This window comes from Sturnus vulgaris, chromosome 7, assembly GCF_052056855.1.
Source record: "Sturnus vulgaris isolate bStuVul1 chromosome 7, bStuVul1.hap1, whole genome shotgun sequence".
In the NCBI taxonomy this organism is placed as follows: Eukaryota; Metazoa; Chordata; class Aves; order Passeriformes; family Sturnidae; genus Sturnus; species Sturnus vulgaris.
The window spans coordinates 17,021,325-17,046,872 of NC_142249.1; the positions used below are offsets into that span (position 1 = coordinate 17,021,325).

At 37.2% G+C, this 25,548-nt stretch overlaps 1 protein-coding gene across 6 annotated transcripts in view; it reads right to left on the reverse strand.

Moving 5' to 3' along the window:
* Window positions 1-25,548, reverse strand: part of NBEAL1 (neurobeachin like 1) — a 79,723-nt gene that overhangs the window by 25,658 nt on the left and 28,517 nt on the right. For 4 of the 6 annotated variants that reach the window (XR_015804809.1, XM_088167923.1, XM_088167921.1 and 1 more), the window contains 27 exons: window positions 25,416-25,522; window positions 21,965-22,051; window positions 20,453-20,536; window positions 18,831-18,929; window positions 18,148-18,728; window positions 17,372-17,504; window positions 16,642-16,761; window positions 15,199-15,502; window positions 14,227-14,312; window positions 13,819-13,908; window positions 12,192-12,360; window positions 11,026-11,159; window positions 10,481-10,640; window positions 10,284-10,386; window positions 9,410-9,566; window positions 8,782-8,940; window positions 8,290-8,449; window positions 7,927-8,015; window positions 6,512-7,090; window positions 5,775-5,950; window positions 5,271-5,424; window positions 3,713-3,841; window positions 3,098-3,403; window positions 2,838-2,987; window positions 1,782-1,939; window positions 1,208-1,332; window positions 240-366 (listed from right to left, as the gene is read on the reverse strand). Coding sequence is in view for 5 of the 6 variants with exons in the window: in XM_088167923.1 (XP_088024049.1) it covers window positions 240-366; window positions 1,208-1,332; window positions 1,782-1,939; window positions 2,838-2,987; window positions 3,098-3,403; window positions 3,713-3,841; window positions 5,271-5,424; window positions 5,775-5,950; window positions 6,512-7,090; window positions 7,927-8,015; window positions 8,290-8,449; window positions 8,782-8,940; window positions 9,410-9,566; window positions 10,284-10,386; window positions 10,481-10,640; window positions 11,026-11,159; window positions 12,192-12,360; window positions 13,819-13,908; window positions 14,227-14,312; window positions 15,199-15,502; window positions 16,642-16,761; window positions 17,372-17,504; window positions 18,148-18,728; window positions 18,831-18,929; window positions 20,453-20,536; window positions 21,965-22,051; window positions 25,416-25,522 (4,726 nt within the window). In the remaining variant the exon portion in view is untranslated. The remainder of the gene's footprint in view (window positions 1-239; window positions 367-1,207; window positions 1,333-1,781; window positions 1,940-2,837; window positions 2,988-3,097; window positions 3,404-3,712; window positions 3,842-5,270; window positions 5,425-5,774; window positions 5,951-6,511; window positions 7,091-7,926; window positions 8,016-8,289; window positions 8,450-8,781; window positions 8,941-9,409; window positions 9,567-10,283; window positions 10,387-10,480; window positions 10,641-11,025; window positions 11,160-12,191; window positions 12,361-13,818; window positions 13,909-14,226; window positions 14,313-15,198; window positions 15,503-16,641; window positions 16,762-17,371; window positions 17,505-18,147; window positions 18,729-18,830; window positions 18,930-20,452; window positions 20,537-21,964; window positions 22,052-25,415; window positions 25,523-25,548) is intronic. The other 2 variants (XM_088167925.1, XM_088167924.1) reach the window with 1 other exon arrangement.

Sequence of the window (25,548 nt, forward strand, 5' to 3'; positions counted from 1 at the left end):
TACTAATGGATTCTCACAAACATCTGCTCTGCCTTCTTTTCCTTGGGGCTTTTCTTGTCTCAGTGGTGACAACAATAAATCCAACACTAACTTTGCTGATCAAAACTGCCCTGGATGAGTTATTAAGGCCAGACAAAGAAAGAGGGAAACTTTGCATGCTATTCAATTCCCAAAGTAGTTTGTCGCTCCTTATGTCATTTTTTTCTGTGCTAGGCAATCTTTTACTTTGTTCTACTTACAAATTGGAACTGGCTGCTGTGTCTTCTTCTGGTAGTTCCAGAATATCATCTTCCAAGTCACTCACTTTCACCTGCTTGACCACCTCCAAAAGCAGAGACTCACTAGAGGGCTGTGTCTGGTGCACACCTAGCATAAATAGATATAACAGCTCAGAACTTTTTCTGCTGCAATACTTCTAGAAATCTAACCTACTAAGCCTGTCTTCTACAGCTGAGTGTTGGTTTTAACCAAGTAAGAAGCAACCATGTTTCTTAAATATTTTTGTGGTAAAGGAGAACACCAAATCCAGTCCTCGAGCTACACTGAAAATTATGACAGCAGAAAGGGAACACAACATATAAGAAAAATTTAACTTAAATTCTGATGTGGACACTTACAATAAAATATTTTGCAATATTTTTCCAGACATTGCTAAAGCATGCAGATTTAACAGAAATGCACTGCATTTGCTTTTTGGTTATGTGGTTTTACAAGAGTGTTTCAGGGTTTTTTTTTTGCTTGATACCCAATGCACTGAACTTAACGGCTACACCCCTAACTCAGCAGTTTGGCACACTTCTGAAACAAAGCACCTCATATCTACACATTTCAGTCAGGTTCTACAAGGCTTTGTATGAACACTGCTCACTCTGATCTCTTGGCTTCTTTCTTGAAGAAATAATCTCATACTAGAAAGCTGTATGACAAAGGAGTTAACTTTTATTTACTGCACAACAAAACCCCACATTTCAATGAACCAGGGCTAAAAAATTCTACTCAGTAGGAAGTTTCAAATACTTCAAGTTTCTACTCAGTAGCATGCTGCTTCCAGTCAAAGAACCACTCTCATATTATAGATTTTATTATAGATGAAATAAAGAAAAATCAAGATTTAAGTATATAGCATATACACCTTATTAAACACAAAGAGGAAAGTAGGTATTTTTCTTTGTTAAGAACTCAAGTGCGATAGAAAAGACAACTTTACCTAAATTATCTCTCAGGTCACTAGCATCCTGATGAGAGTTGAAGTTGTAATTCTGCACTAGTTTTAGTCTCATACGTGAAAAATTTTCCACATTTGAAAGTTTCCAGTGAACAGGACGCTTTTTCCTAGGAAAACAAGATTATTCATAAAAACAATCTGAATAAAGACCTACAGGAGTTAATTGATTACAAAAGAGTGCATATTTAGAAAAACACTGGTCATCCACTTGTACATTGTAAAAAAATATTAAAATGCAGTTTATTGCTTTTGTTTCACATTGCAGCCCTGATCATCACACTATTTTGTAAACAGTATTTATTTTCAGAGAATTAGCAAGGTTGGAAGAGATGTTCAAGATCATCAAGTCCAACTGACAACCTACCACCACCACAATCACCCCAAAATTATTTCTACTGACACAACTTGAGGCCATTTTCTCTTGTCCTGTTACTCGAGACTGTACATCTCAAGCATGGTCACTGCAGCCAATCTGACCTGGTTTTAATCAAATGAAACAGCCATTTGAGCAAATTCCCTTTAAGTATCACGAGCAGCTTAGGAACTCCAGTCTCACCTTTCAGCCCAAGGCCCACGCTCAGAGAACAAGTAAAGCTGGGCTGCTCTCCACTGCCTCAGTGTGGCTGTGTGTTGACTGCTGAGCTGTTTGAGCATGCTGTTGTACCGCAGATTTTCCTGCCGAGCCTTCCTGCTGAACGGTTCCACAAAATGCTCCTGAAAGACCATTGCAAATAGGTCTAGCACTGAATTAACTCTGACCTTGGAAAACAGTTTCCCAAGAATTCTCATAATGGAAAAGGTTTAGTGATAAAACATTCTGAAATTTTAAGGCAATACTTAGGAGAGAAATTTTAAAAAGCTCAGACCTGGAAGAAATAGTGCCAGACTTTGATTTAAAGATGTGAAGAAAGTATTATCAACACTGAATCCACACTAGAGCAAATTTCCATTGTTAGAAAAGCAGTCAGTATTAGAAATCCTACTATAATAGGTAGGATTTTTCTTAAATTCTGGTATTCTAGAATGTGACTCTTGTGTTTTTCCTTTAGCTACTTGAATAAAATAGACCTACAAATTTTGTTATTAAGAAAGCAAAGAGATATGTAACTTCACTATAGTATTTCCTGTAATTACCAGTTAGCTCTAATGCTGAAACTCAATCTGGACCTTATATTGAAAGGTCAGTTTAGAAGCAATTTTTCCACACATTAAATAAGAACTAAGAACTGTGTTTTAAATATTTTAATTGTATTGAAATAGGGTTAAAGAAAAAAACCCAAACAATAGCAGAAAACAGGTCTTAATTTAATAATTCAAAATACAGATCAAAGAGGATAAAGCTCATGGCTGAGCATATTTCTATCTTGCTCTACAAAAAGGAAGGCCTACTGAAATAACTTTGATTGCATGTACGACTCTCAATAGACAGAGCAGAATTAGAAAGCATATCCTAGAAGTGCATATAGTCCCACTGCCCATAAAATCTTAATACAATTAACTTGTTTACAACTACTTGAACTGGATCATCCTGGAATTCATTTACTCCATCTTTTAGAAGGCAACTCTTGAGAGAGTTCTTTTAAGACAACCTTGCACTCACTGAAAACCTTACCTGAAATTTAAGCTTACTTTCTCCTCTTTCCCGGTCCCGCTTGTGCATGTTCACCATAAATGCTTCATAACAATCCTTCCAATAAAGTGCCATCTGCTCATTATCATGTCTGAATGAATTCTCTTCATATTGCTTCATATTGGGAATAATCTGGTTCCACCAAAGCAAAATAAAAAGTACCATATGATTTCTGAATGGGTTCCTCTGCTTTCACAGCTGAAAAGAGGGAGGAAATGATACAAAAACAATTTACTACTTACATATTTGTCAATATAAGCTTGCCACTCATCAGATCTGCAGTATTCTTGAAAGTCCTCAAAGAAAGATGGGCTGCCATTGGTAGGAGGCAATGAAGGAAGGTGCAGGTTCATAAAGAGAAGTTCATAAATCTTGGATACCAATGTCCGAACAAGGGGAATCAAAAATGAGTAAGTTTCTGTTTTCTCTTCAATTGACCTACTCAAAATGCCTTCCAACTTCCCCAGGAGATAGCATGCCTCAGGCTGGCTCTCAATTATTTTGGTCTGAAGGAGGGTGTTTAGTTTGGCTGCTGCCATAGCACAGACCTATAAAAACAAACAGCAAAAAATGAATGTGATCCTCCTTGAGAACCCTTTATTTCCCTGCCACTCCTGCCTGCCTATTCCCAAACTCAAATGGAAGCCACCTCTTTCTTGTGCTCTGGAGGTGCACATTGACAGGACTATAGAGTAAACCTGCAAAAGTTAAGAACCAATAAAACATCTTCCCAACAGAAAGATGAGAGACTGCCACAGGTCTGCTCAGTGGCATGAGCAGCTCTCCCATAAACCACACCAGTTACATCAAATGTACCCTTAAAATTCAAGTATCACTTGCAAGCATTTGCAACAAACCTGTAAGTTGTCTTGTGCAATGAATCCAAGGAGCAGCTGGACTTGCACCTGTGAAAGCCTAATTGCTTCTAGGCCAGCAGAGTACCAGACTGACAGGCTATCCATGAGAGTCACTAGTTCTTCCAAGAGCTATTACAGAAACAGAAAAATTGCATAAAATTAAAATAAATAAAATAAATTCAAATAAAAGCAACACTAACTACTCTAGCTGGAGACACAATAATTTCAAAGACCTGAAGAAGAAGCTGTGTTCATATTTGTAACTTAACCAAACCCAGAAAATCATCCCAGAATACTGCAGTTAAACCAGTAATTTAAAGAAATTTCCCACAACAAAAATCTACCTAGCCCAGTATGTTAAGTCAAGCATCTCCTTTAAATAAAGCATATATATAAGCGTGTGTGTGTATAGAGAGAGAGTATATATATATGCTTATTGTTTTTCCTATAAATTAACTCCTTAAGTTAATATCCTTAGAAATTTAAAAGGGTCCACTCTAAGAGGCACTTCTTTCTGTCAGTATTTAGATAGCAAAAGTGACAGAAGCCTTGTGAAAGGTGGGTGTTCCCAAGGGAAACGGCACATTTTGCTATCCGGATGTGTTTAATACATCTTGGTATATTCCCTAATAAGCTACTCAAATTCTGACTGAAATATTCCATTTAGGATATTATAGTGTTTGAAGTCTCCCTGGGCACAGTGGAAGATAATTTATGAAAGTACTGTTATTTGCAATTCGAAGTTGGGAAGAGACACAACTCTCATCACTCTAAATTTCAGCTCTCATTTCTTTGTCAGTTTCCCAACAGAAGGCAAAGCTTTTAACAAGAAGAAACTTTGTTAAAACAAGCAATTTAAAGCTTTAAGCTATGTTTACTTATAAGCAGGCATTTGGAGAACAGCATAGGAATTACTGTGTTAATCCTGACATTACACTTTTTTCTTAAAGAAAGTAGCCTTTAAAAATATTTTTAGGGATTTCTATCGAAATAATGATGGTTTCCACATAATCCCTTTCTCCTTTTGCTTAGAAAAGCTGAAAAGCAATGACAACTCAGACTGTGAAGGAAGCATGACCAGTGCCAGAGATTACGTAAATTGAGATAAATTATACATGTTGAAACTCCAATACGGGTCAAAACCCAGAAGTGACATTTCCCAACTTGCAACCAAGAACAGAGTTTTGGCTGGTCTTTCACTCAGGACGCTCAGAGAGTCACAAATGCTGATAAACAGTGTAAAGTCTGCTTAGGCTACAACTGCCGTTGGTTTTTATTAGCTTTTACATTTGCCAAGTATTTCTCCAGTCTGAAGAAACCTGGATTCTCAGTAAAGTGACCACTTACACGCCTATTTAATTTGCAAAATTAACTATATTCCCTGTGGTAAATATTCACATTTTTATTCATGAAGGGGCTAACATTCTACTATAAATCCTTACTCTGTAATATCTGTGGTTTAAAAACATATGACTAGAAGGGTGGCAGGGTCCAAAGCAACAATTTTCCTGTTACCATTTCAGCCCATATACGTACTTCCATTCTGCGGTTACTGTACCTTTTCTGTCCATAAATTTGAATTAATTAGTCCTTCCGCCTGCAGGAAACCTTGTACAATTAGCAAGAGTTTGAAGGCATTTTCAGCATGTGTAGGGAGAGCTTTTGAATCTCTGTTATCAGTGACTGACCATTCTAACATCTTCTCCAGCAAGCTGCATGGAAAACAAAATCCCAGAGTAAGTATTACATGTTCTAAGTGTAAGTGGATTTTTAAAAATCCAATTAAGTATTTAATTGAATCTCTTAGTCTGCAGTTACATAACTACCATCTTCTTGATAAGCCAATGAAATAAAAGCGATTGAGAGACTCATGAAAACAGTGATAGTTTTAAAACCTCCTGGCCACAAGATACTCCTAAATAGATACTGGAATATATTTCTGACAGTAGGTGAAGAGATAACAGAGAAAAGTACATCTTGTTGGGAAACACCCACCCTTTCCCAGCTTCACTCATGTCCCTCACTTATGTTTATCCTCAAAAGGGATGAACTGTACACTCACTTGAGTTTTATCTCATCAGAAGGCCGCAGCAACTCGTTAGACATCCCAAGTTTGGTGAGAGCAGAGAACACCTGTCCTCTCTCAATCCAAGCATCATCATCAGATTTTTCAATACCTTTCCACATTATACACAGTAGGATGTCAGTAAGTAACTGTATGAGTTCATTATCACTCCCCTACAAAAGAAGTTAAATATTTAAAGCCCTTCTAGTATAGAAAACCTTCAAAACATTTATTATTCATCACAGTCCCTATGGTTTCATGTTTCAACATTTGAAACTCTGTAGTCTAAAGTCCAAATGAAAAGCTCACGAAAACACAAATATAAGAGACCGTAGCTTGCTTGTATGATGTAAAACAAGCTGCCTTTAGCCACCCTTGATTTTTCCACACCAAGTCTGCTCCATGCCTCCCCTGGATGACGAAAGATGTTGAAATATAGAGGGGGGAGAGTTTGCAGGGGTTTTTAGTGTTTTCTTGTTGTTGGGAGGGGAGGTTGGTTTTATTTTTTTGTTTGTTTGCTCTTTTTTTTAAACACCAAAGCTATCCCAATTGGACAATCAAAAAAGACAACACATTACAAAAGGAAGTACCCCTATCCACACTATAAAAGAGCCATATTGTTTGCTTTTCTTTTGGATGATAGGAGGAACAAAAAAAGAGTAATAATCATTCATTAGGGAGATAGAACAAAGAAATTTCCAACAGCTGGAGAAACCAGTCACATAGTTACTTACTCCTTCGTTTTCCAATAGAGAAAGCTCAGCAGTGAAGCCCACATCACTCCTAACACCCAGCTCTTTGTCAGGCTGCTCGGAGAAGGGCTTTGTGCTCTCTGTGGGTGAGGGAGTGCTGGGCTGGCTGTCTGTCATCTGATTCCCACCATCAGCCAATTCATAAGAGTCAACACTGGACAAATCTAAACTGAGATGTGAAGGATTACTGTGCCACAATTCTCGGCCCTCCGAGCTAAAAGACATCTCTGCTGTGGATGCATCTTCCAGCGGCATAACAGAGAAATGGGCAGGGACGTCCAGGGATTTGTTGTCTTCTAAACTCCACTGATCAAACAGACCATTAACTGATCCAAAGCTGTCAGCTTTCTCTCTCCCTGTCTTATCAGCTTGATGTTTCTGAAGCTCTTCAGTAGGAGGCTTTTTTTCCTCTTCCCTGGAGGAATCAGTCCTGCTCTCCTTAAAGCCAATTCGGACCTCTGAGTTTTCTTTCAGGAATAGTCTAACCAAAGTGTCCTGCCAGCCCAGCTGCTGAGAAATCTGTTGTGCTGCATCCAGTTGAGAATGCAAGAGGTGCAAAATCTAAGGATAAAAGAGATCCCATATCTACATATTAATTTTAGCTTGTAGCTGCATCCATCTGGCTTTTCAGTTAAACAATTAGATTTTACAATCTAACAACTTCTTTACTTTTCTTATATTCTTATATAAAGAGCCAAAATTGGCTAATAATAAGCAAACAAGCCACAAAGTAATTTTTCCTTATTAAAAGAAAATACATTCGAGTAAAAAGAAAAACAAAAGTAAAAAATTCTCAGGAGTAGGGGAAAAGAAAAGCTATCAAACCATATTGGTAAGTTCCATATTTTAACAACTCTTCTGCATTCCTTCAAAAGCCAGTTATCTCAATAAATAATCCCATTCACCCATAGTCTAAAAAAAAATTTCTCAAATAGAAAATATGCTTGATTAGGAATTAGATTATTAAATAGATAAAATTAATAAAATTGCAGCATTAATAGCTTACTGACAGTGTATATTATAATATCACTTCTTCATTTTTGGAAACCTTAATGACTATATGGTGTCTCACAGCTACATTCAGTACTAATTCCAGTGATACAAGCTTTGAGAAAACTCAGTAATTCAAGGAGCCTACTATTTCAACCCTGTAGAAAATACAAGTCATTTGAGAATCATGATAGAGGCTTCACTTTTTGTTTTGGCTTTTAAAAGTACTTGAGTACACAATTCTACAGTTTGAGTGATAGATGTGTTTAGTTTTTAAAATAAACCACTGCTAAAGAAAACAGTAACAACAAATACTGCCACTGTGTTTTAAAGAAATAATTTAGTTATCACACTGTACAGTTTATCAGCTTGAAGGACATATTATAGTTCTAAAGAAGACAACTAACCTTTCTACAGATAATCACTCTCATGTTTATATCTGATCTATGAGCCAGATACACTACAGCTAGAAGATCTTTAAAATTCACAGCAGGATCTGTAGGGAAGAAAGAAAAAAGTCACCATAAACAATATCACACAGGAGAATGGAACAGATAAATATTTAAAAATTGCTGTGGAAGTTATGACAGCATCCAGGGATAGCAGAAGTAACAAACTTCAGAAAACTAAGAAAATTATAGCTGAGACTAATAAGAACTTTGAATAGAACAAGCTTTCCTGAATAGAAGGCTTTTCTCAACAAAAACCAGGTATGTGTGCCTCTGAGGAGCAGAAGTGCACTAATGTCAGACACAGCACTTGCCAATTACCTGCATACAGAACTTGGTTAAGAAGGTTTTTAATAAGAGAAACAGTAAGTGATGATTCATTCAGAAGGAGTCCTAGCCCAGAGTACCCCACTTCTCTGAGTCTCATACGGTGCTTGCTCCGTTCATAAACTTTGGTACATTTCAGCATCTCTTCCACGATCTGTAAGGAAAAGTAAACACAAACACAAATTCAACACAAAAAGGCATCTAGACCTCTCAAACTTATGTATGATATAGCATGCTGGTTCACAGTTTTTAAAGTTTGTTTGGTAAACTAACTCAAACAATATGGATTTTTTTTTAAAGATCCCAATACTTTAAGAGAACACTAATTCCTTTGTGACAATGCCATCTAGCTAACATTAGAAAAAAGAAAAAAGCAAACTTGGATGATTAGTATCTTTGTAATTACATACACTTCTGCCAAACCAATGAAAAACACAAATATATGTTCAACTGATTAATTTAGGAACATATAATTCAATTAATTACCTTGAACACAAGTTCTCTAAGCCTGTCAGAATATCTTTGATGCAATAAAAGAGCATAAAGAATATCAGCATTCCCTGGTTCAAAGAGCAATAAAAAAAGCTGGTCTGGGGTTGGACTGGAATGAAGTAGGCTGAAGAGAACGTCCAAAATTCCACAGAGCTACAAAATTAAGACAACCAAATTAATACCCAGTTCATTCAGATTTCATGCTTTGTTTTAGGAACATTTTCTTGGTTTTAAAGTTTTACCTTTGCTGGTTAATAGACATTTTGTTGCTCAGTATTACTGCATTTAAACAATTTTTAGTACATTTTTCCCTCTACAGAACACCTTATCAAATTAAGCAGAGACATAAAGCAAGTTCAAATGCTGCTGATGCTACAAAATAGAAACTACATCATCACAACTCCTGGTCAGTTGAAGGTCAATCCATTTGGTTTTGTAAACTAGGATAACTTTTCTAATGGCACATCCTTATCTTATCTGCACCTAAACAGAACCACACATCAGTTAACGTTTTGCTTGTGGTCATTTTCTTCTTTGTTCACCCAGACAAGATTTCTAAATGCCAAGATGCAAAACCAAAACAAGTCCAGTTCAAACTGTTAATTTATGCCGTGTTGCATACCTGCTCCTCATCACTGGTGGCAGCTATGTATCCCACAATGCTCTGAATTTCTTCATGTGTTCCACCTTTGCTCAGGAAATATTTGATCAGTCCATACAGGGATGTCCGGATTGTTCTCAGGTCATCAGGAGCCAAATCACTGTCTTTACAACCAGTCCTGTATGCCAACAGATCAGAAAAGCAACCTAAGGAAGTTCTTCATGGCTCATTAATAGCAGTTTGATGGTGCCAGTTTGGTAGTGTTTCATCTACCCCAGGCATCATGCACAAATTTTCAATTTTTACTGAACTCAAGCAAGTAAATAGTAATAAGCAGATCAGATTTTGCAAGTCTATAAAAGCCCTGAAATGTAGACTTGTACTGATCTAGATATAGGTCAGGATTGCAGGTTCTCACCTCCCACAGGAAACAGCAAAGTCTCTAGCCAATATTCCTCAAGCACATAACTATACTCATAAGCAGATATAAATCATCAGCACTGAAGGTTAAAATTTTAAATTTCTAAAGAAGTCCTACTTCAAATTGTACAAGCATTTAAAAGAACTTAAAATGCTAAACTTGGTATAATGGTAATGATCTACAATTTAATTTGCATTGTTAAACACAAATCCTACAATTTTGTAAAATTACTTTTACAAGCACTCATGGTGTCACTGACAAATTTCATGTAATCTTAGCATAAACATTCAAGGCAAGGAAAAGTAGTAAGTCAAATGGAAAAAAAAAAAAAAAATCAATGCAATTTTGTAAATTAAATCAACCACCAAAATCCAGCCTGCAGTTTTATTCATTAATTTTCTCATTGGAATGATGACAAAGAACCCCAAGAGCCACATACAATAAATGAGGAGTCAGAATTAGTAAAACTCATACCCATAATAAATCCTGAGTGTGTCCAGAAGAAACTGCACACCATACTTCTTTCTGAAGAGTCTTCTACTGTCTTTGATGATTGTAGAAAGATACTGTATGTGTCCTACAACATAAAGCTTTCTTTTAGAACCAAGATGAAGATTTGCCACATGAAGAGTCTCGTGTCTTCACACAGTTGCCCAAGGCCAAGAGCTCACCGATTCTGAAGGGAAAGTCACCACTGTTCCAGATGCTGAAGTCAAAAAGTAAGTGGTGATACATCTGTTGCAAAAGCTGCGTGTTCTTTTCTACTGAGACTTGTTCTATCAACAACTGCACAGCCATCAGGACGTTCACGTCCATTAAGATTCTTGGCACCTTGCAAAATAGCAAGCAAAATAGCAATAGATGTTAGCATTCAAAATACTGAATGTCCTAATAAAATTTGATTTTAAAAAATGGAAGTTTATTTTATCTTCTACAGCAATGTCTATTCCATTAAAGCTATACAATAAACACAAAAGTAGTCTCATTTGAATAACCAAACAACAGTATAAAAAAAAGCAGAACTTGAAAAAAAATTAAACATTGTATTTCACTTTGCAGTTAAAGACCAACTTCTCAGACCTTTTTCTTTCAGAAACACAAGAAACAAAATACTTAGGAGGCCTTTAAAGACCTTGGCATTCTGGCTATGTTTCAAAAGAATCAGGACCTCATTCATAAAAGTAATTTCTAAAAGATGTGTCTCAAATTTGCTCACCTTCTGTAACAAGGCTCCTAGGGTGGCAACTCCATGGGAGTGAATGAGATTTTCCTGATTAACATGATGTCCCTGAATAAAGTGTTTTATCATCAAGATGAAAGTCGCAACTATGTTCTTCTCCAGACGTGCTTCTGCAGAACAGAACAACAGTAGCAAAAGTCTTATGATTTATCATTAGGTCACTGCATAAAAACAGAGGAGGAAAAAAATAAAATCAAGTGCTGATATTCTTCACTATTTCCTGAACTTCTCAACTCCTGTTCCTTAGCTGTAGCCTGTCTTTAGAATTTTTTCTGTGCAGAATCACAGCCATTCCATGCCTCTCCAGAAAAAGTGATTCCGGTCCTGACCTCAGTTTCTTCATCCATGGCTCTAGGTTACAAACTTCTTTGTTAAAATTTTTGCATACGCTGCAGTTATTTTCCCTCTGTAGTTTCAAACTGACACTTTCTAGCCATGGTATGCAAAAAAATTAGAGACAGAGAAGAGAAGATCTATTTTTTTACTTTACTCCACCATTTCATCCTTGAAACACACAGAAAAAAGTAGTGTTTTCCCTTGCAATGAAAGGATGATTTCTCAGTGGTTTTTGTAAGGTCAAAGTTAATTCTCAATACTAGCAAAGTTTTTTTTTAAATTTATTCTTAATGCATCCTTTCAGTTGCTTTTTATTTTAATCCAAAATGTGACTATGTGTGGAAGAAGTAGGAGCCTAAACATTTTATTAAGAAAATACAAGTTTGGCTAAAGGCTAAATAGCACAGTTCTGATGCTGCTGTCCCCATGTGGCTGTGTGACCCAGCACTCAAACTGTAGGAAAGCTTCTCCTGTTGGTATTAGTAGGTTTTACATCAAACATAATTTCTCAAAATAATCAAAACAGAAATTAAAACAATGTCATACCTTGGCACCCATAACAGTAAATCATGAAAAGAAAAAGAATGCTATTAAATATATGTATACTTGAAATATATTAATTTTTATATAGTGCTGAGCCCCTGGTACTCAGTATCCATGTCAGATATCTAGGTACAGAAAGAGCCTTACAGCTTTATATAGATGCTCTGGAAAATCCAGTACATAATAAAAAGCTTTCTGTCATTCAAAAAAGGACTTGTAAAACAAAGCTTAAAAATTAGTACACTTCAGCTTCACTTTCCCACCTGATGCCTTTGGGGATGAAAACACCACCCAGTCACCCTCTACAGGAGTTACTAGCTCTGGAGGCAGAGTTCCTCCTTCAGACTTCCCAGGTATCTGTCCACCAAGAAAGCTGATCTGCTCCAGCAATGGAAACAGCACATTCATTCCACCAATACAGTTGATCATATCCTGAATCAAGAGAAAAGGCAGGTAAAACATCACCATAAATAAAATCCCTTCAACTATAGCAAAAATTTACTCAGCATACAGGATAACTCACAAACCAACCAGAATGTCTCACAGGCCACTTACACAGGGGCCATCCCTGTCAGCTCTTGTTCTGAAAGTACACTTTTCACATTTCCTTCCTCCTCCCCCACATAAACACTGGAAACTGAAGGATACAAAAACTTAGGAAGAATCTTCTGCTAAATATATTTGAAAAACAGGAAAAACATTTCTCTGATTTCTAAAGTTACTTGCAGCAAGCAGTAAGAGAAGACTAAGATTATACACATCTCTGTTTTAATCATCTTCCTAGCAAGATTTCAACTCCATGCAGTTAAAAAAACACTACAAATTTATTTTGTTTTTTAAAATAACTCTACACATACATCAGTACTAAGTCTGTCTTTAAAGTGTTCAAAGTCCCCTTTTTTCCCTTCCTTCTCACAAGCAAAGACAGCATAAGACAGTCCCTGGAGGTGTTTAAGGGCAGACTGGATATGGCACTTAGTGCCACCATAGTCTAGTTAACAAGATGGTGTTTGGTCACAGGTTGGACTCGATGACCTCAGAGGACTTTTCCAATTTAATCGATTCTGGATTCTGTTATTCAAACAAAGCTTTTTGTGGTAAGGTGTAATATACTCACAAGATTTCTAGAAGTGATTTACATCCACTTCAAATCAATTCAAAAATCAGAGATACCTGCTCACTTCCCCAGCTTAGTCCAGAGACAAACACTCTGGAGTACAAGTACCCATTACTGGGCAAAAAGGACAAACTGAAGTATCCTAGAACTACTCATATAGCATAATTAACTAATGTGTCTGAATTTAACATTAGTCTCAGCAAGTGATTGTATAGATATGCACAGAGGATATGTACAGTGTAGCTCCAACAATATTTCCTTATTAATTAGTTTGCCAGTACAGTCAACTGTTCACTGTTCTTGGAAAAAGGCATATCTTATTTATTGTTCATACATTTTCCTCAAGATGACAAAACGTGGTATTCTGCTGACAAGTCAGAAGTGTTAACTAAACCCTACTAATCTTAATCTAACTCAGAGTTTATGACAGCAAGAAAACCATGACAAAATTCCCTAGAGGTGACAAAATGCTCTCGGATACACATTCAATATGCATTCAACATTATAATGAAGAATAGTCAGCTACCACAAAATATCTTCATGTACTGTGACACTAAAAGCAGTGGCCCTCATAAGTTCTCAATAAATGTAATGCAAATGCAACACTACTCCAGCTACAGCATTAGCCCATGAATTCTCAGTGTAAAAACATGCTGCATCTGTTAAATATAATTTGCACTATGATAATAACATCCAGCATTCCAAAAGTTAGATGAACACACACAAGCACTGTCATTTTTACATCAGGTTCTGCCTCTTCACAACATATTTACCTTGATGTCCCAATTCACTACTTTGTTTCCAGTTAGTCTTCCATGTAAAAGATTTGCAGACAGGTCAAGGCAAATTTGGTTTCTGCAGGCCTGTTAAACAAATAAAGAAGCCATGATATCATCTAGAAAACAAGTTACAGATGCTTGAACACAAGATTTTGTGCCAATGTGTTAATATTAAAGTATTTGAACAACATAAAACCCTAGAATATAAAATATGCCATTTTAGATTTGACATTCTCTATTGTACAGGATAATTCCATCCTTTTGCCAAACCTAGTATGTCTGCACAAGACTACAGTTGAAGAAAGCTCTCACTGCTCCTTATCTTCCCATAAAAAACACGTTGCAAGCACTGAAAGTAATGCACACTGTATAGTCAAACAGAAATTAAGTCCTGTTTCTTACCTTTGGTGTATAATGAAGCAGCACCTTACTGGGGAGGTCTGCTACTTCAGCTTCTTGAGACTTCCACGGAGTTAAACAATTTGGACCTATTAAAAAAAGGTATATAAAATCATATTACATACATTTAATAGTCCACTAGTTATTAATGTTGCCCTTTACAAATTTTGTATTACCAAACTTGCTGGAAGAACAAATAGGACATTTTGAACCGCATCTATTTGAGACATGCTTTGAAGCAGTTTCTCTGACTTAAATCATTAATTTCTGAGGGGCTGTCTAAAAAGGAACACATTCTACATGAAAAGCTAAACTACAAACCTTCAAACAGCTCTCATGTTCACCTTTACAAATACCTATTTTGTATTTGTCACTAGTTTCTGTCATCAAGCCTAAATGCCCAGAAAATTAGTAACCTTCAAGATAGCTTTGTTTAGCAATGCATAATATTTCCTTTAAATGATGCAAGTGTTTTAATGCCAATCTGTAACAACCTTGAGCCATTACGGAACTTAATACCTTTCACACTGTACAACATAGCTTTCAGAGTATTTTCTTTAAAATGACCACTTAATTATTGATTCTTATGGAAAAACCCTCAAGCATAAATCACCTTTAAGTGGCCTAACAAACAAGGGCAATACCTTTAAAAGAGTCTCAATTGTAAACACATGTAGGCAAACAGTAGTAAAAATTAAGAATTTACAAGTGAAATTATTACCTAACATTTTGATTTTGCAGGTCTACACATATGATAAGCAGATGAGCTTATGGAAATGTAATATTTTAAAATCAAACATCATAACCTACTTATTAAATGCTAAGTTTATTTGCTTTAAAGCCCTCTCACTTAGGTCAGCTCTGCAGTTCTGGATTGTAAGTTCTCCATTATGTGTGTGTAGAGCAGAGCTTAGTGGGGTCTTGTTCATAACTCATTCCTTTTACATCGCTAAAACCAGTACAACCACCACTCACCTGCTAAATATAATGCTTTCACCTGAGAAGGTTGCAGTGCTTCATGAAAGACAATAACTGATCCAAGTTGGCCCTCCAAAGAAGTTGGACACCCCCATTCACTGTCCTGAGTCCCTGCTGAGATCATTTTGGTGATGAGCTCTGGTTTTCCAAGCACCCCACCCCAATTTCCTGTAGCGAGAATGCCCCCGAGCGATGTCCGATGGGGCATGACTGGGGAGGAAAAAGGTGGATCTGGGATCTGAGATGGAGGAGGAGTTGTTGTTCTTTGACCAGCTGAACCAATGCAGCAAGAAGTAAAAGACTGGAGAGTCATACATGGAAGAAAGAAAACAAAACATACTGTAAATCTAAGCTTGAAATCTGAAGACTGCATCTAGCAAATCTGAACTAAATAAATAAAACTGCAAGCAACAAATTCTGTCAAGCTTTGAAAAACAAGCAATCCATCACAGTATGGCAGAAAACAGAGCATATACTTCTCATAATAGCTGAGAACAACCTTTTTCCAACTAAGAGCAATTTGGTTACCTCAAGGGCTGCATGACCTCTGGCAGGAGCACAGCCAGGAAGGACAGTGCTCCCAATATCCCTCCGTAAATACTCATCTTCTGGATTATATTCCAAAATACTAGCCCAACATATCTGCTACTGTACATTTCTCATATCAGTTAGTCCACTCAAAAAGATGCTCTCATGGTAAGATTACTTGCCCTTCTTCTAGTTACCTTGAGATTTATAATGTTTATTCTACAGATGGGTCAAAAAACAGAGTTCAATCTTGAAAACATTTACTCTCATTTTTACTGATTTTACCAGTACAGCATACAGCATCCAACTTAACTGTTTTCTCAACATACTTAACAAATATTGAATTAGAACTCAGAAAAGAGGGAATAATGTTGGGTGTTGTAAATTGTTCTCCAAATGGAATGAACAAACCTTACAGAAGAAATTAAACATGACATACACTCATTTTGATGGCTAGTGTATTGCTAATTGTGTACACATCCAAAATGGTTAGATTAACTGCATATAAAGTGCTTATTCAGTTACCAAAGGAATAGCATATCAAGGAAACATTCAAAAAATACAAGTAAAAATATATGAAAATACTGAAAATTACAGGGAATAGTCCTCATTGAGTAGTTCATCAATCCTACTGGTAGAGCTGCCATTTATTATGATGTCATCATAAATTATGTCAATATGCTCAGGCAATTATTTTGAGGAAAACTCCACAATTTAATCAATGTAATCTGGTAAAGTTTTTTGTTTTGTTTTTGAACTGAAATGACTAAACAAGCATTACTTAATGGTTAGCTGCACTCCAAAATGATATTCTGGACAGTATCCAAAACTGAACATCATTAGCAACAGTCTGAACTGTCACTGTTGTATGAGAGCTCATCCTACCAGGGTATGGCTCAGAAAGGAACTTACTTCATTCATAGCAGGGAATCGAAGTGGGGCAGAGACCTTCTGCTGTCCATTGACATAGATATACACAAGGCTCTGACCAAAGGGCCTCTTCCCAGGCACGTGAACAATAGTTATGTTGTGCTAGTTAAGCAATAAAAAATAATTAAGTCATTATTAAGAGCAGTGAAATTACTATATGAAACTATTTAACTTTATCTCTACTAAGCTGGTGAGTAAAGCACTTAAGAAAATAAATCCAAAGCATCAACAAGAATATAAGACCACCTGCTGCTTCCATTTTAAAGTAGCAAATGCAATGTTTACATATAAACAGGTTTTTGAAGAGCAAGATACAGCTATTTCATAGTAATGCACATCAGTTCTCAAGTGTAGGAATAGAAAAGGGTAAGGCAGAAACAGCACCACAGCTAATTTATTCACATAGTATGACAGCCACCTATGCTTGTTTTAATTTAATATAAAAAAATCTCTAATGCTGTAACAAGCTTAATCAACAAAAAAATGCCTAATACACAAGCATAAGTTAGTTCAATTAACAACTAATCTATGTGAAAATTGATTGCATTATTTGAGACTAAATCTGCTTTATGCAATGAATTACTGCAATAAATGTAATTAATTACTTCAATATAAAACAGACTATTTGTAAAATTATCAAAAAAACTATAATTTTGACTTCTGAGCTAACAATACAATCCTACACAAACTGTTTGTCAGTATAAAATCTTACCCAAAGAGAGTCAAAAAAGCAATGGTCAGGTAGCATCACTGTTGCATATTCCCTCTTCGTGCACACTGCAACCACCAATACCCCCGAGCATGTAATAAAGGCTTCAAACCCCATACCACTTGCTGTAAAAAAGCTACAAAAAACACACAATCAAGGACTTGCTTCATCAAAACTACCACATAACAATACATTCATTAAGATGAAAATCCACTCAAGTTGTTTGGTGGTGGTCCAATATATACTATACGACTGTCTGTTACTCCTCTTATTAAAACAAAAAAAAAAAAAAAAAAGAAAAAGGGAACAAAAAGACATTTTGTTTGCTTCTGTTAGTACCCAGAAAGTTAAATTATACCAAGAAGAATTCATGTCAATATGCCCTATTTAAGCATTGTGAAGATGCCTTCTCACTTGTGCTCTTACACAAATCCAGAGTTCATTACCTTTACAACAAACTGCACGAAGGATGTTCTGGTTTTGGCTGGAGGGTTGGAGGGATCGGGTTTTGGTTTTTAATGCTGTTTCATTTAAGCAATGAACCTTACCACAATTTGGAGTTATGGATGTTGAAACTGTAGATGACATTACAACGGAGAAACTACACATTATTTCTGTAACAGAACTTGGCTCTGGTGGCAGATGAAAGCTCTCCCTTTCCCAGACTAAGCACTAAGTACTGCCTTAGATGAAGATAAGCAGAAGCACCACATGTCACGGGGTACCATAAGGCACAGATGGCCAACATCTATAGGGTGTAGCAGTTACAGGAGCTGTACCTGTAGAGCTGCTTCCTCTTGCCGCTTTTGCCCGTGGTGCCGGGCTCCACCCGGTCCTGGTCGAGGCAGAGCCAGGCGTTGAAGGAGAAGGCGGAGCCCGGCCACCTGTGGATGGCGGGCAGGGCGATGCCGGCCATGCTGTGGTGCAGGTTGAAGTACTGCAGGGCGCTGGCCAGGCCCTGCTTCCGCGCCATGGCCAGCAGCGCGCGCATCGCCGGCACGGCGTACGGGTGAGCGCCCCGCGCCTCCTCCGGCCGCAGCAGCCGCACCAGCTGCAGCAGCTCCTCCGAGCCCATGGACTGGCTCCCCAGGGAGCCCAGCAGGGCAATCAGGTTCTCTGCACAAGTGGCGTGGAGCAGCGAGTGGGAGTTGAGGGTGTCGATGATACGGATGACCATGTTCGCATTGACGCACGTGGCACGGCTCTGCCTGTCGATACAGCAGATTCGCCTCAACCAGTTGGAGATGAAAATCTGCAGCTCGTGTGATTCTAGTTCTGGAAGCCACTGGATGAGCAGCAATAAGGGCTGGACATTACTAATGCCTAGTATCCCAACAGCCATGTGGTCACCTTCAACAGCCTGAAAAACAGCAGGGAACTCAGACATGCAATTCAATAAGACAGGGCCAGAAGTACTGTTGAAAGATGTAAGCATTTCTGCTCCAAAGCAAGCACAGCTCACCATATTCATGAGTTCTTCCAGCAATTCCCGTGATGGCTGACCCAGTGATTTTAGTACCTCATATATGTGTGCATACCCAATCCTCTCCTTGAAGACCTCCTGAGGATAAAAATTCCAGTCTCACTAACAAGTAAAATGGACAAAAACTGCTTGTCTACTGCAGCAGGTAGACGAGCAGCTTTTAAGACTATTTATTATTATTAGACACATAATAATTAGAATGTAATAATTACAGGCTAAAAATCTATTTTTGATAACCTGCTCATTCTACTGTCTCTAGAATACCGCAGATGAGAAGCATTTCACTGCACCCCATGGATAAATAAAAGTTCAAAGTTGTATTTTATTAATTACCTATAAAAGAATGTAACTACTTTGGCATAATCCAAATGTTAATAATATCACAAAGAACAAATAGCTTCATTTTTCATCTTTTTAGTGCAAACTATAGCATGAAATGTTTACATTGAAAGGCAGAAATATTCAAATCTTAATCTTTCAGTAAAAGGTTTTCCTGGACCAGATTAAAAACCATCTGTCCTAAAAACTTAAAAAATTAGAAAAGTGTTTCAAGGAAGTTTTCCTGAAAACTAATTATTTTTCAAGGAAAAAAAAACCAAAACAATAAAAAAACCAACCAGCAAAGTTCAAATGGTAGTATCCATTTATGGTTTAATTATTAAACAGCCAACACATCTTATGGAATGGATACTCCTCCTGGCTATAGTCTGTGCTGAAATTATTATTTTTTTAAAGAACAAATCTTTCAGCAGGAGTGAGGTGATTACTTAGGTAAACATGAAAAGAAAAAATACGCATGTTGCAGTAGAAGAACAGTTGTGAATCTCTCTGTGAATCCCAGCTAGTCCCCACCTCCAACATACAACTCTTCCCAGGCTTTCCAGAGTCAGTGGAGAAATAAACACTTTCAGTAATGCTCTGGAGGAGCATAACAGATCCTGTTATCTCTCCCTTAGGCTGTACTGCAAGTAGCAAAAAATAAATGATTCCCACTCTTCCTTTATCCTCCAGTGCACAGTCAAATCCCTTTAACTGTGCCAAGTCTAGGGAATCACTCAGCCACGGGTTAAATTTAATGAACCCAGCAATCCAGGAATAAATACACTATTGTTCCATGGGTTTAGCTTCCAGTCAGAACCACAAACTAACTACAACCTATCCATTTACCAAACCCAAGAATAACTACCAAGGAAGGACACAGGGCAATGGTATGACCACCATCTGGACAGCAATACTGTCTTGGCTTAGTTTAAGGCCATGTAAAAACTACAACACAAACAGCTGCCTGAGAATTCCTGTAAACAGCCACTGAGTCTACCCTACATATCCATGGGACAAGTAACAATGTACTTCCTTTGCAGAGGTTCCAGCTGCCATCATACTCAGATCGTCCAGTTTCAGCAGAAAGATGACTCAGTGTCCAGCCATTAGACACATATAAAGGGATAAGGGATATTAATCAGCTATTCCTATCTGGCATGGATGTGTGACCACCATCTGCTCATCTCCATTAGCAAGATCCATCAAGGTATTGTGGTAAAAACACTAGCTGGAAACGAGATCAAAAATCTGCAAACAGCCTCCTGCAGGGACACCGTTACCTTTGCAGCTGGAGACTTGTGCATTACTGCTGTGAGGGCTTGAATGGTTGATACTGCCAAGGAGTCCAGGTGGCCCTGAAACACCTGAAAGGAGCAGGTACAGAAGTCATATACAAACATGCAAAGACAGCTCAGCTCCAAAATCTGTGCTGTGCCCTCCTGCCAGGAGGGAAACCAAGAGTGTGGCGGCATGCTTCAAAAATCATCTCCCCACCAGTCAAAACTTCAAACCCCACAGCCTACAAGGAATTACATCACAGTAGACAACTAACCACACACTTCAAGAGGAGAGAAGCATTCGCAACACAAACTGCACCTCAAATATTTTGATGGACAAACAAGTTTTCCTCATGCGTCTAATGGACAACCTCAAGAGGGAGGGAGGAAAACAATTAGGAAATCTCTTGCAGTGTGTGTGCGTGTGCTGCTGGAAAACCAGCATCTGCACTTCACATAAAGTGACTTATTTTCCATCCAAGGCCCTGCAAAGCAATGCAGCACAGACACCCTTGAAGTATAAGAGAAGTCACACCAGCACAGTTAGGTGGCTTCCTCACCCACAGCCCCATTGCATTGATTCAACACCTCTCTCTCCAATTTAAATAATCTTCTGAGGTTTTTTACTATAATTCTTGTTTATGTTGATATTTCTATGATGGTTTTAAGAACAAAAATGTTGGAGTACTCTTTGCATCCATCAGTAAACCTAATTAGCAACACTGTGCAAACAAACATACTGTTTCATCATCTCTGAAATATTATGTGCACCTTAGAGATATTTTGAAAGTGAAATGTCAAGAAGCAGAAGACTAATAGATGTGAAGAAACATTTACATGCAGTTAGAGCGTTGTGCTGTGTCCAAAAAAGCCAAAGCTAAAAATCCCAATTGTAAATAACCATCCCTTGTATTCAGCACTTTTTTAACATTTTTAATCAGTACAAATAATTCTACTATAAAATTAATACAAAAATTTGCATTTGAAACTTTCCACGGTATTTGGGAAAAGTGAAGTAGCAGGCTATTCCTACCTCCCTGATTCAGCCTGTCCATTGTTTTGTGAACATCTGTTCTTGATGACAAGCAAAGAATCAGGACACCAAACACAACCACTGAGATTCACAAACAAGGCCCCAGAATCCAAAACACCACAGTGCTGAGACAAAGAGCAAAAAAGAGGAAAAGGAGGGGAAAAAGAATCACCACCAGGCTGAGAGAATTAATTTAGATCCCATTCATGTACTTCACCTCTTCCTTAAAAGAAGCGTAACTGATGCTCATTCTATTGCCAATATCTGCAGTTTGTAGCAGATGAATAAAACATAGGCTGAATTCAATCTGTTATTCACAAAAATCATTTTCCAGAGACAGGAAATGCTGATCTGTGCAGCATCCTAAGTTCATCTTGCTGCAGAAAGGCTTAAGGAGGATGGTTAAGGTGAAGCACAGGAATCAATTTTCCTGTGATTATGTCTTGACTTCTAATGAAGCAAAATACAGTTTAGGTAGGTACCTGGTCCTGATTCATTTCTGTCAGTAATTTGTTGGTAAGGTCTTTCTCACTCTTGTCTGCCACTTTATTGTTAGCATTTAAAAACAGCTGTTAGAAACAGAGACAAGAATAATGGAAATAATTGCATTAAACAGTGACCTGCAGCCAAATCTGTGGAGGCTGCCTTAGATTTGTATTTCACATACAAAAACGGGGGGGGAAAAAAAAGGAAAAAAAAAAAAAAATCAAGCTTTCTCACACTGGTAAGACAATCGTCCATTAGTATTAGTCTTCTGTTAATTCTTAAAATACTGAAGATTACACTGTATTTTTGCTAGAGTAATTACTATTTTCCCAGAAAAAAAAAAAAAAAAGAAAAGAAAATACGTAATCACTGAGACAAAGAGATTTATCTGGAATTTATACTCATCTCTGGCTTAGCAACTGTGATTTCATTCATAATATGCAACATGACAGAGTTCTAAGAAATTTGCTTGTGAGAAATACAGACAAGAGTGGGGCATTAACAAGGAAATGGATACAGATGTTTCACCATTTTCCACTTATGTTTCACCCTAGGTGAAAGCTGAAGATATCCAGACAGAATATTTTCATCTTCAAGCAGTACAGTAGCAGAATTTCTGGGGCACACAGTCTTTGGGACAGGAAGAAGGGAAAAATACTTCTGCCATCATCCTAAGAATCAGGTTGCAAATAGCTTTAAATCAAACATACATCTATACTGCATCGTCAGCTAAGGAATTGTTCTGTGTTCAGTAGCTAAATTCCTGGTGAGTACTTGAATTTAACAGTTTCAAACTCACCTAAATTCATAATCAATTGCAGTCAATTGGCATGCCAAATTTAGCTGTAACTTAATCAGACCTAAAATTTACCTCCTGTTTTAAGATTCTATTGAGGCATTAAAAAAAGCCCTGATCAAAACGTTTTAAAAGTCCATTTAAAAAAAAAAAAGAAACATTTTCCTTTAGCGTGTAAAACCTAAGCATCTCTTTTCCCCCACACACATAGATTTTGTTCCATTATCTGCTAGCTTAGTCTCCCTGAAGAGGAACAACCTGAGAAATCGACTTCCATAAATTAGGGCAAAACAAAGGACAACACTCAAGATATTACTTTGACTTACATAGGTGTGGAAGCACATCGTTAGAAACACTTTGAAAGGTACATCACAGTCAAGAGCACTTAACAATGCAGAGTAACTACAATGTGTCTCAGAGGACTATAACATTAGCAGGAATAAGAACATTAAACAAAAGCAAATACAGATAATGCAAAAATAAAGAGTCCATCAAACTTTTGGTATGAGTTACTTCATTTCTCATAAGGCATATGAAAAGGAAAAATAGATTTCTTTTTACAATGTCTACGTGGTTTTAATCCTTCAATTTAAAAGCTGTTCAAAAACACATTTCCTTCTTTTAATCAGACAATGTTAGAGGTCATTGTGCTTTGCTCAAAGTCTGACCTCTGAGACAGTTAAATAGATGGGAAAAGATTCAGCACTGACAAACCAGTTTGTTAAATGATTCAGTACAGAATAAGCAATTCCCGATACCTCTAAATTACGGTCCCTCTTTTTGGATATCACAGGCAAAAAACAACATTCAGATGATCAAAACTTAACCAAGCAGTTTTGAAAAGCTTTTGTGTAGATCTCTAACCCTAAAGCATAGCTAAGAAAAGACAGCTTGTCCATGAGCCTTAAAACCAGCAAATATGAAGAAAAAAAAAATTACATCTTAGAAGACTGTTATACTGCAAATGACTAGGAAGTATGAGTAGAAATACAACCTTGAACACATCAAGTTCTTTGGGATCCCTATAGCAGAAATAGTGGTATGGATTTTCTTTACCCCTCCTTTTCATAGAAATTACTTGCATTTCAAGTTTGCAGAAGATCCAATAGCTTCCTGAGTTTCAGACTGTGTATGGACTCTCATGCTCTCTGCAGAGATGCAGAACATGCTTTCCACACATGGCTTGCTTAGGAACCCAATAGAAATTTTCACAAATGAAGGAATAAATCTAGAACCAGGGTCTCCACCTCCAGCTAATAAGGAGAAATCCTAATTCCACAGCTAAATCAATCTTTGCATGGAGACACAATATATTTGAAGTACAAATATACTGCAACACCTGTCCTGCCTCTCTCTCTCCCACTTCTCATCTGTGGGGCTGTTTTGCCAGCAAAAGGCTAAAAAAGCACACTGTGTACCAAACTGGCAGCACTGATCTCTAAACAACACAGTGATATGTGAGACTGTATCCCTGGAAAAAACCTTAAAAGACCGTATCTTGAAACAAACAGACAGGCAGAATAAAAATAAAAACAGCAAGCTGCAAGAAAAAATAGAGCAGCTGTTCCTGCTTTTTAAAATTCCACTATTTGTTTATGAGTGCAGGAACACAGCTAAGAGCCTCCATGAAGAGGTAAACATCACGCTGTTGATGATTTTAGAGGAAACTAAAAAAGGAGTTTCTTACAGAGTACAAGGTTAGTACAAAAATAGGCAGAGATTCCCAAACACACAGAAGAATGGAAAGGTCAAACAATGTCTTTTCAGAAGGAGATAATAAAATTACAGACTATTCAAAACACTTCAAGTCACTTGGCATTCTGCCAGTGGTTATAATTACAATTAAGACATAATCCAAACACATTTATTTTTAATACATCATTGCACTGAAATACATTCTAATCCAAAATCTAATGGATTGGAAATAAATTGCACACTGTAGCTAGCCTACATTATCTACATGAGCATCAGAAGAGCTCAAAACAACTATGTCACTAACGTATCACAAAAAGAGAGATAAAATTGTGCAGAGTTATATCATATCTGTGTTCTTTTACATAGGGAAAAATGAAAACAGTGCAATCAGTGGAAGTCTGCAAATTATGACCATTTGTGGTTGAGATGAAAACCCTAAATCCTGTGTAGAAAAGGAACATTTTTAACAGCTTGAGCTCATGTTTTATGTCAGCCACACACAGGACTCAAATATTTTGAAACACTTACAGTGGCACACCAGAAAGATTTTATTTAGTGGAAAAACATTCCTCTGAAATTAGAATTCAGACCTCCATCTGGCAGCAGTTGTTAAGTGATTTCCTAGCAATCCAGTGATAGAATATAAAAAAAACAAACAAAAAAACCCAAAAACCCAAATAAAAAGGCAGGGGTGATTGATTTATTTAATCAGACATACTGTTAGAGGGTATTGTGCTCAGTTCAAAGTCTGACATCTGAGAGACTTTAATAGGTAATAAAAGATTCAGCAGTGATTCAAAGTTACAGCTTCATAACAGATTTTAGAGACTGAGCAGGTAGAGGTGTTTTGCTCAGGACTCAAAGTATTAATTTCTTCAACCACAAGACACCTCTACTTCATTAATAATAATACAAGGCAGGGTTTGTTAAAAACAAGCTGATGAGGGAAAACTTACCTTGCAGTTCTGCAACAGTCGAATGAGATGCTCAAAGCAGTTACTATTGAGGAAAATTGCCTGCAGAACAGGCCTATCTGTGCAGTCTAACATGGCTGTGATGGTATCTATAAAATCAAAACAGAACTGGCAT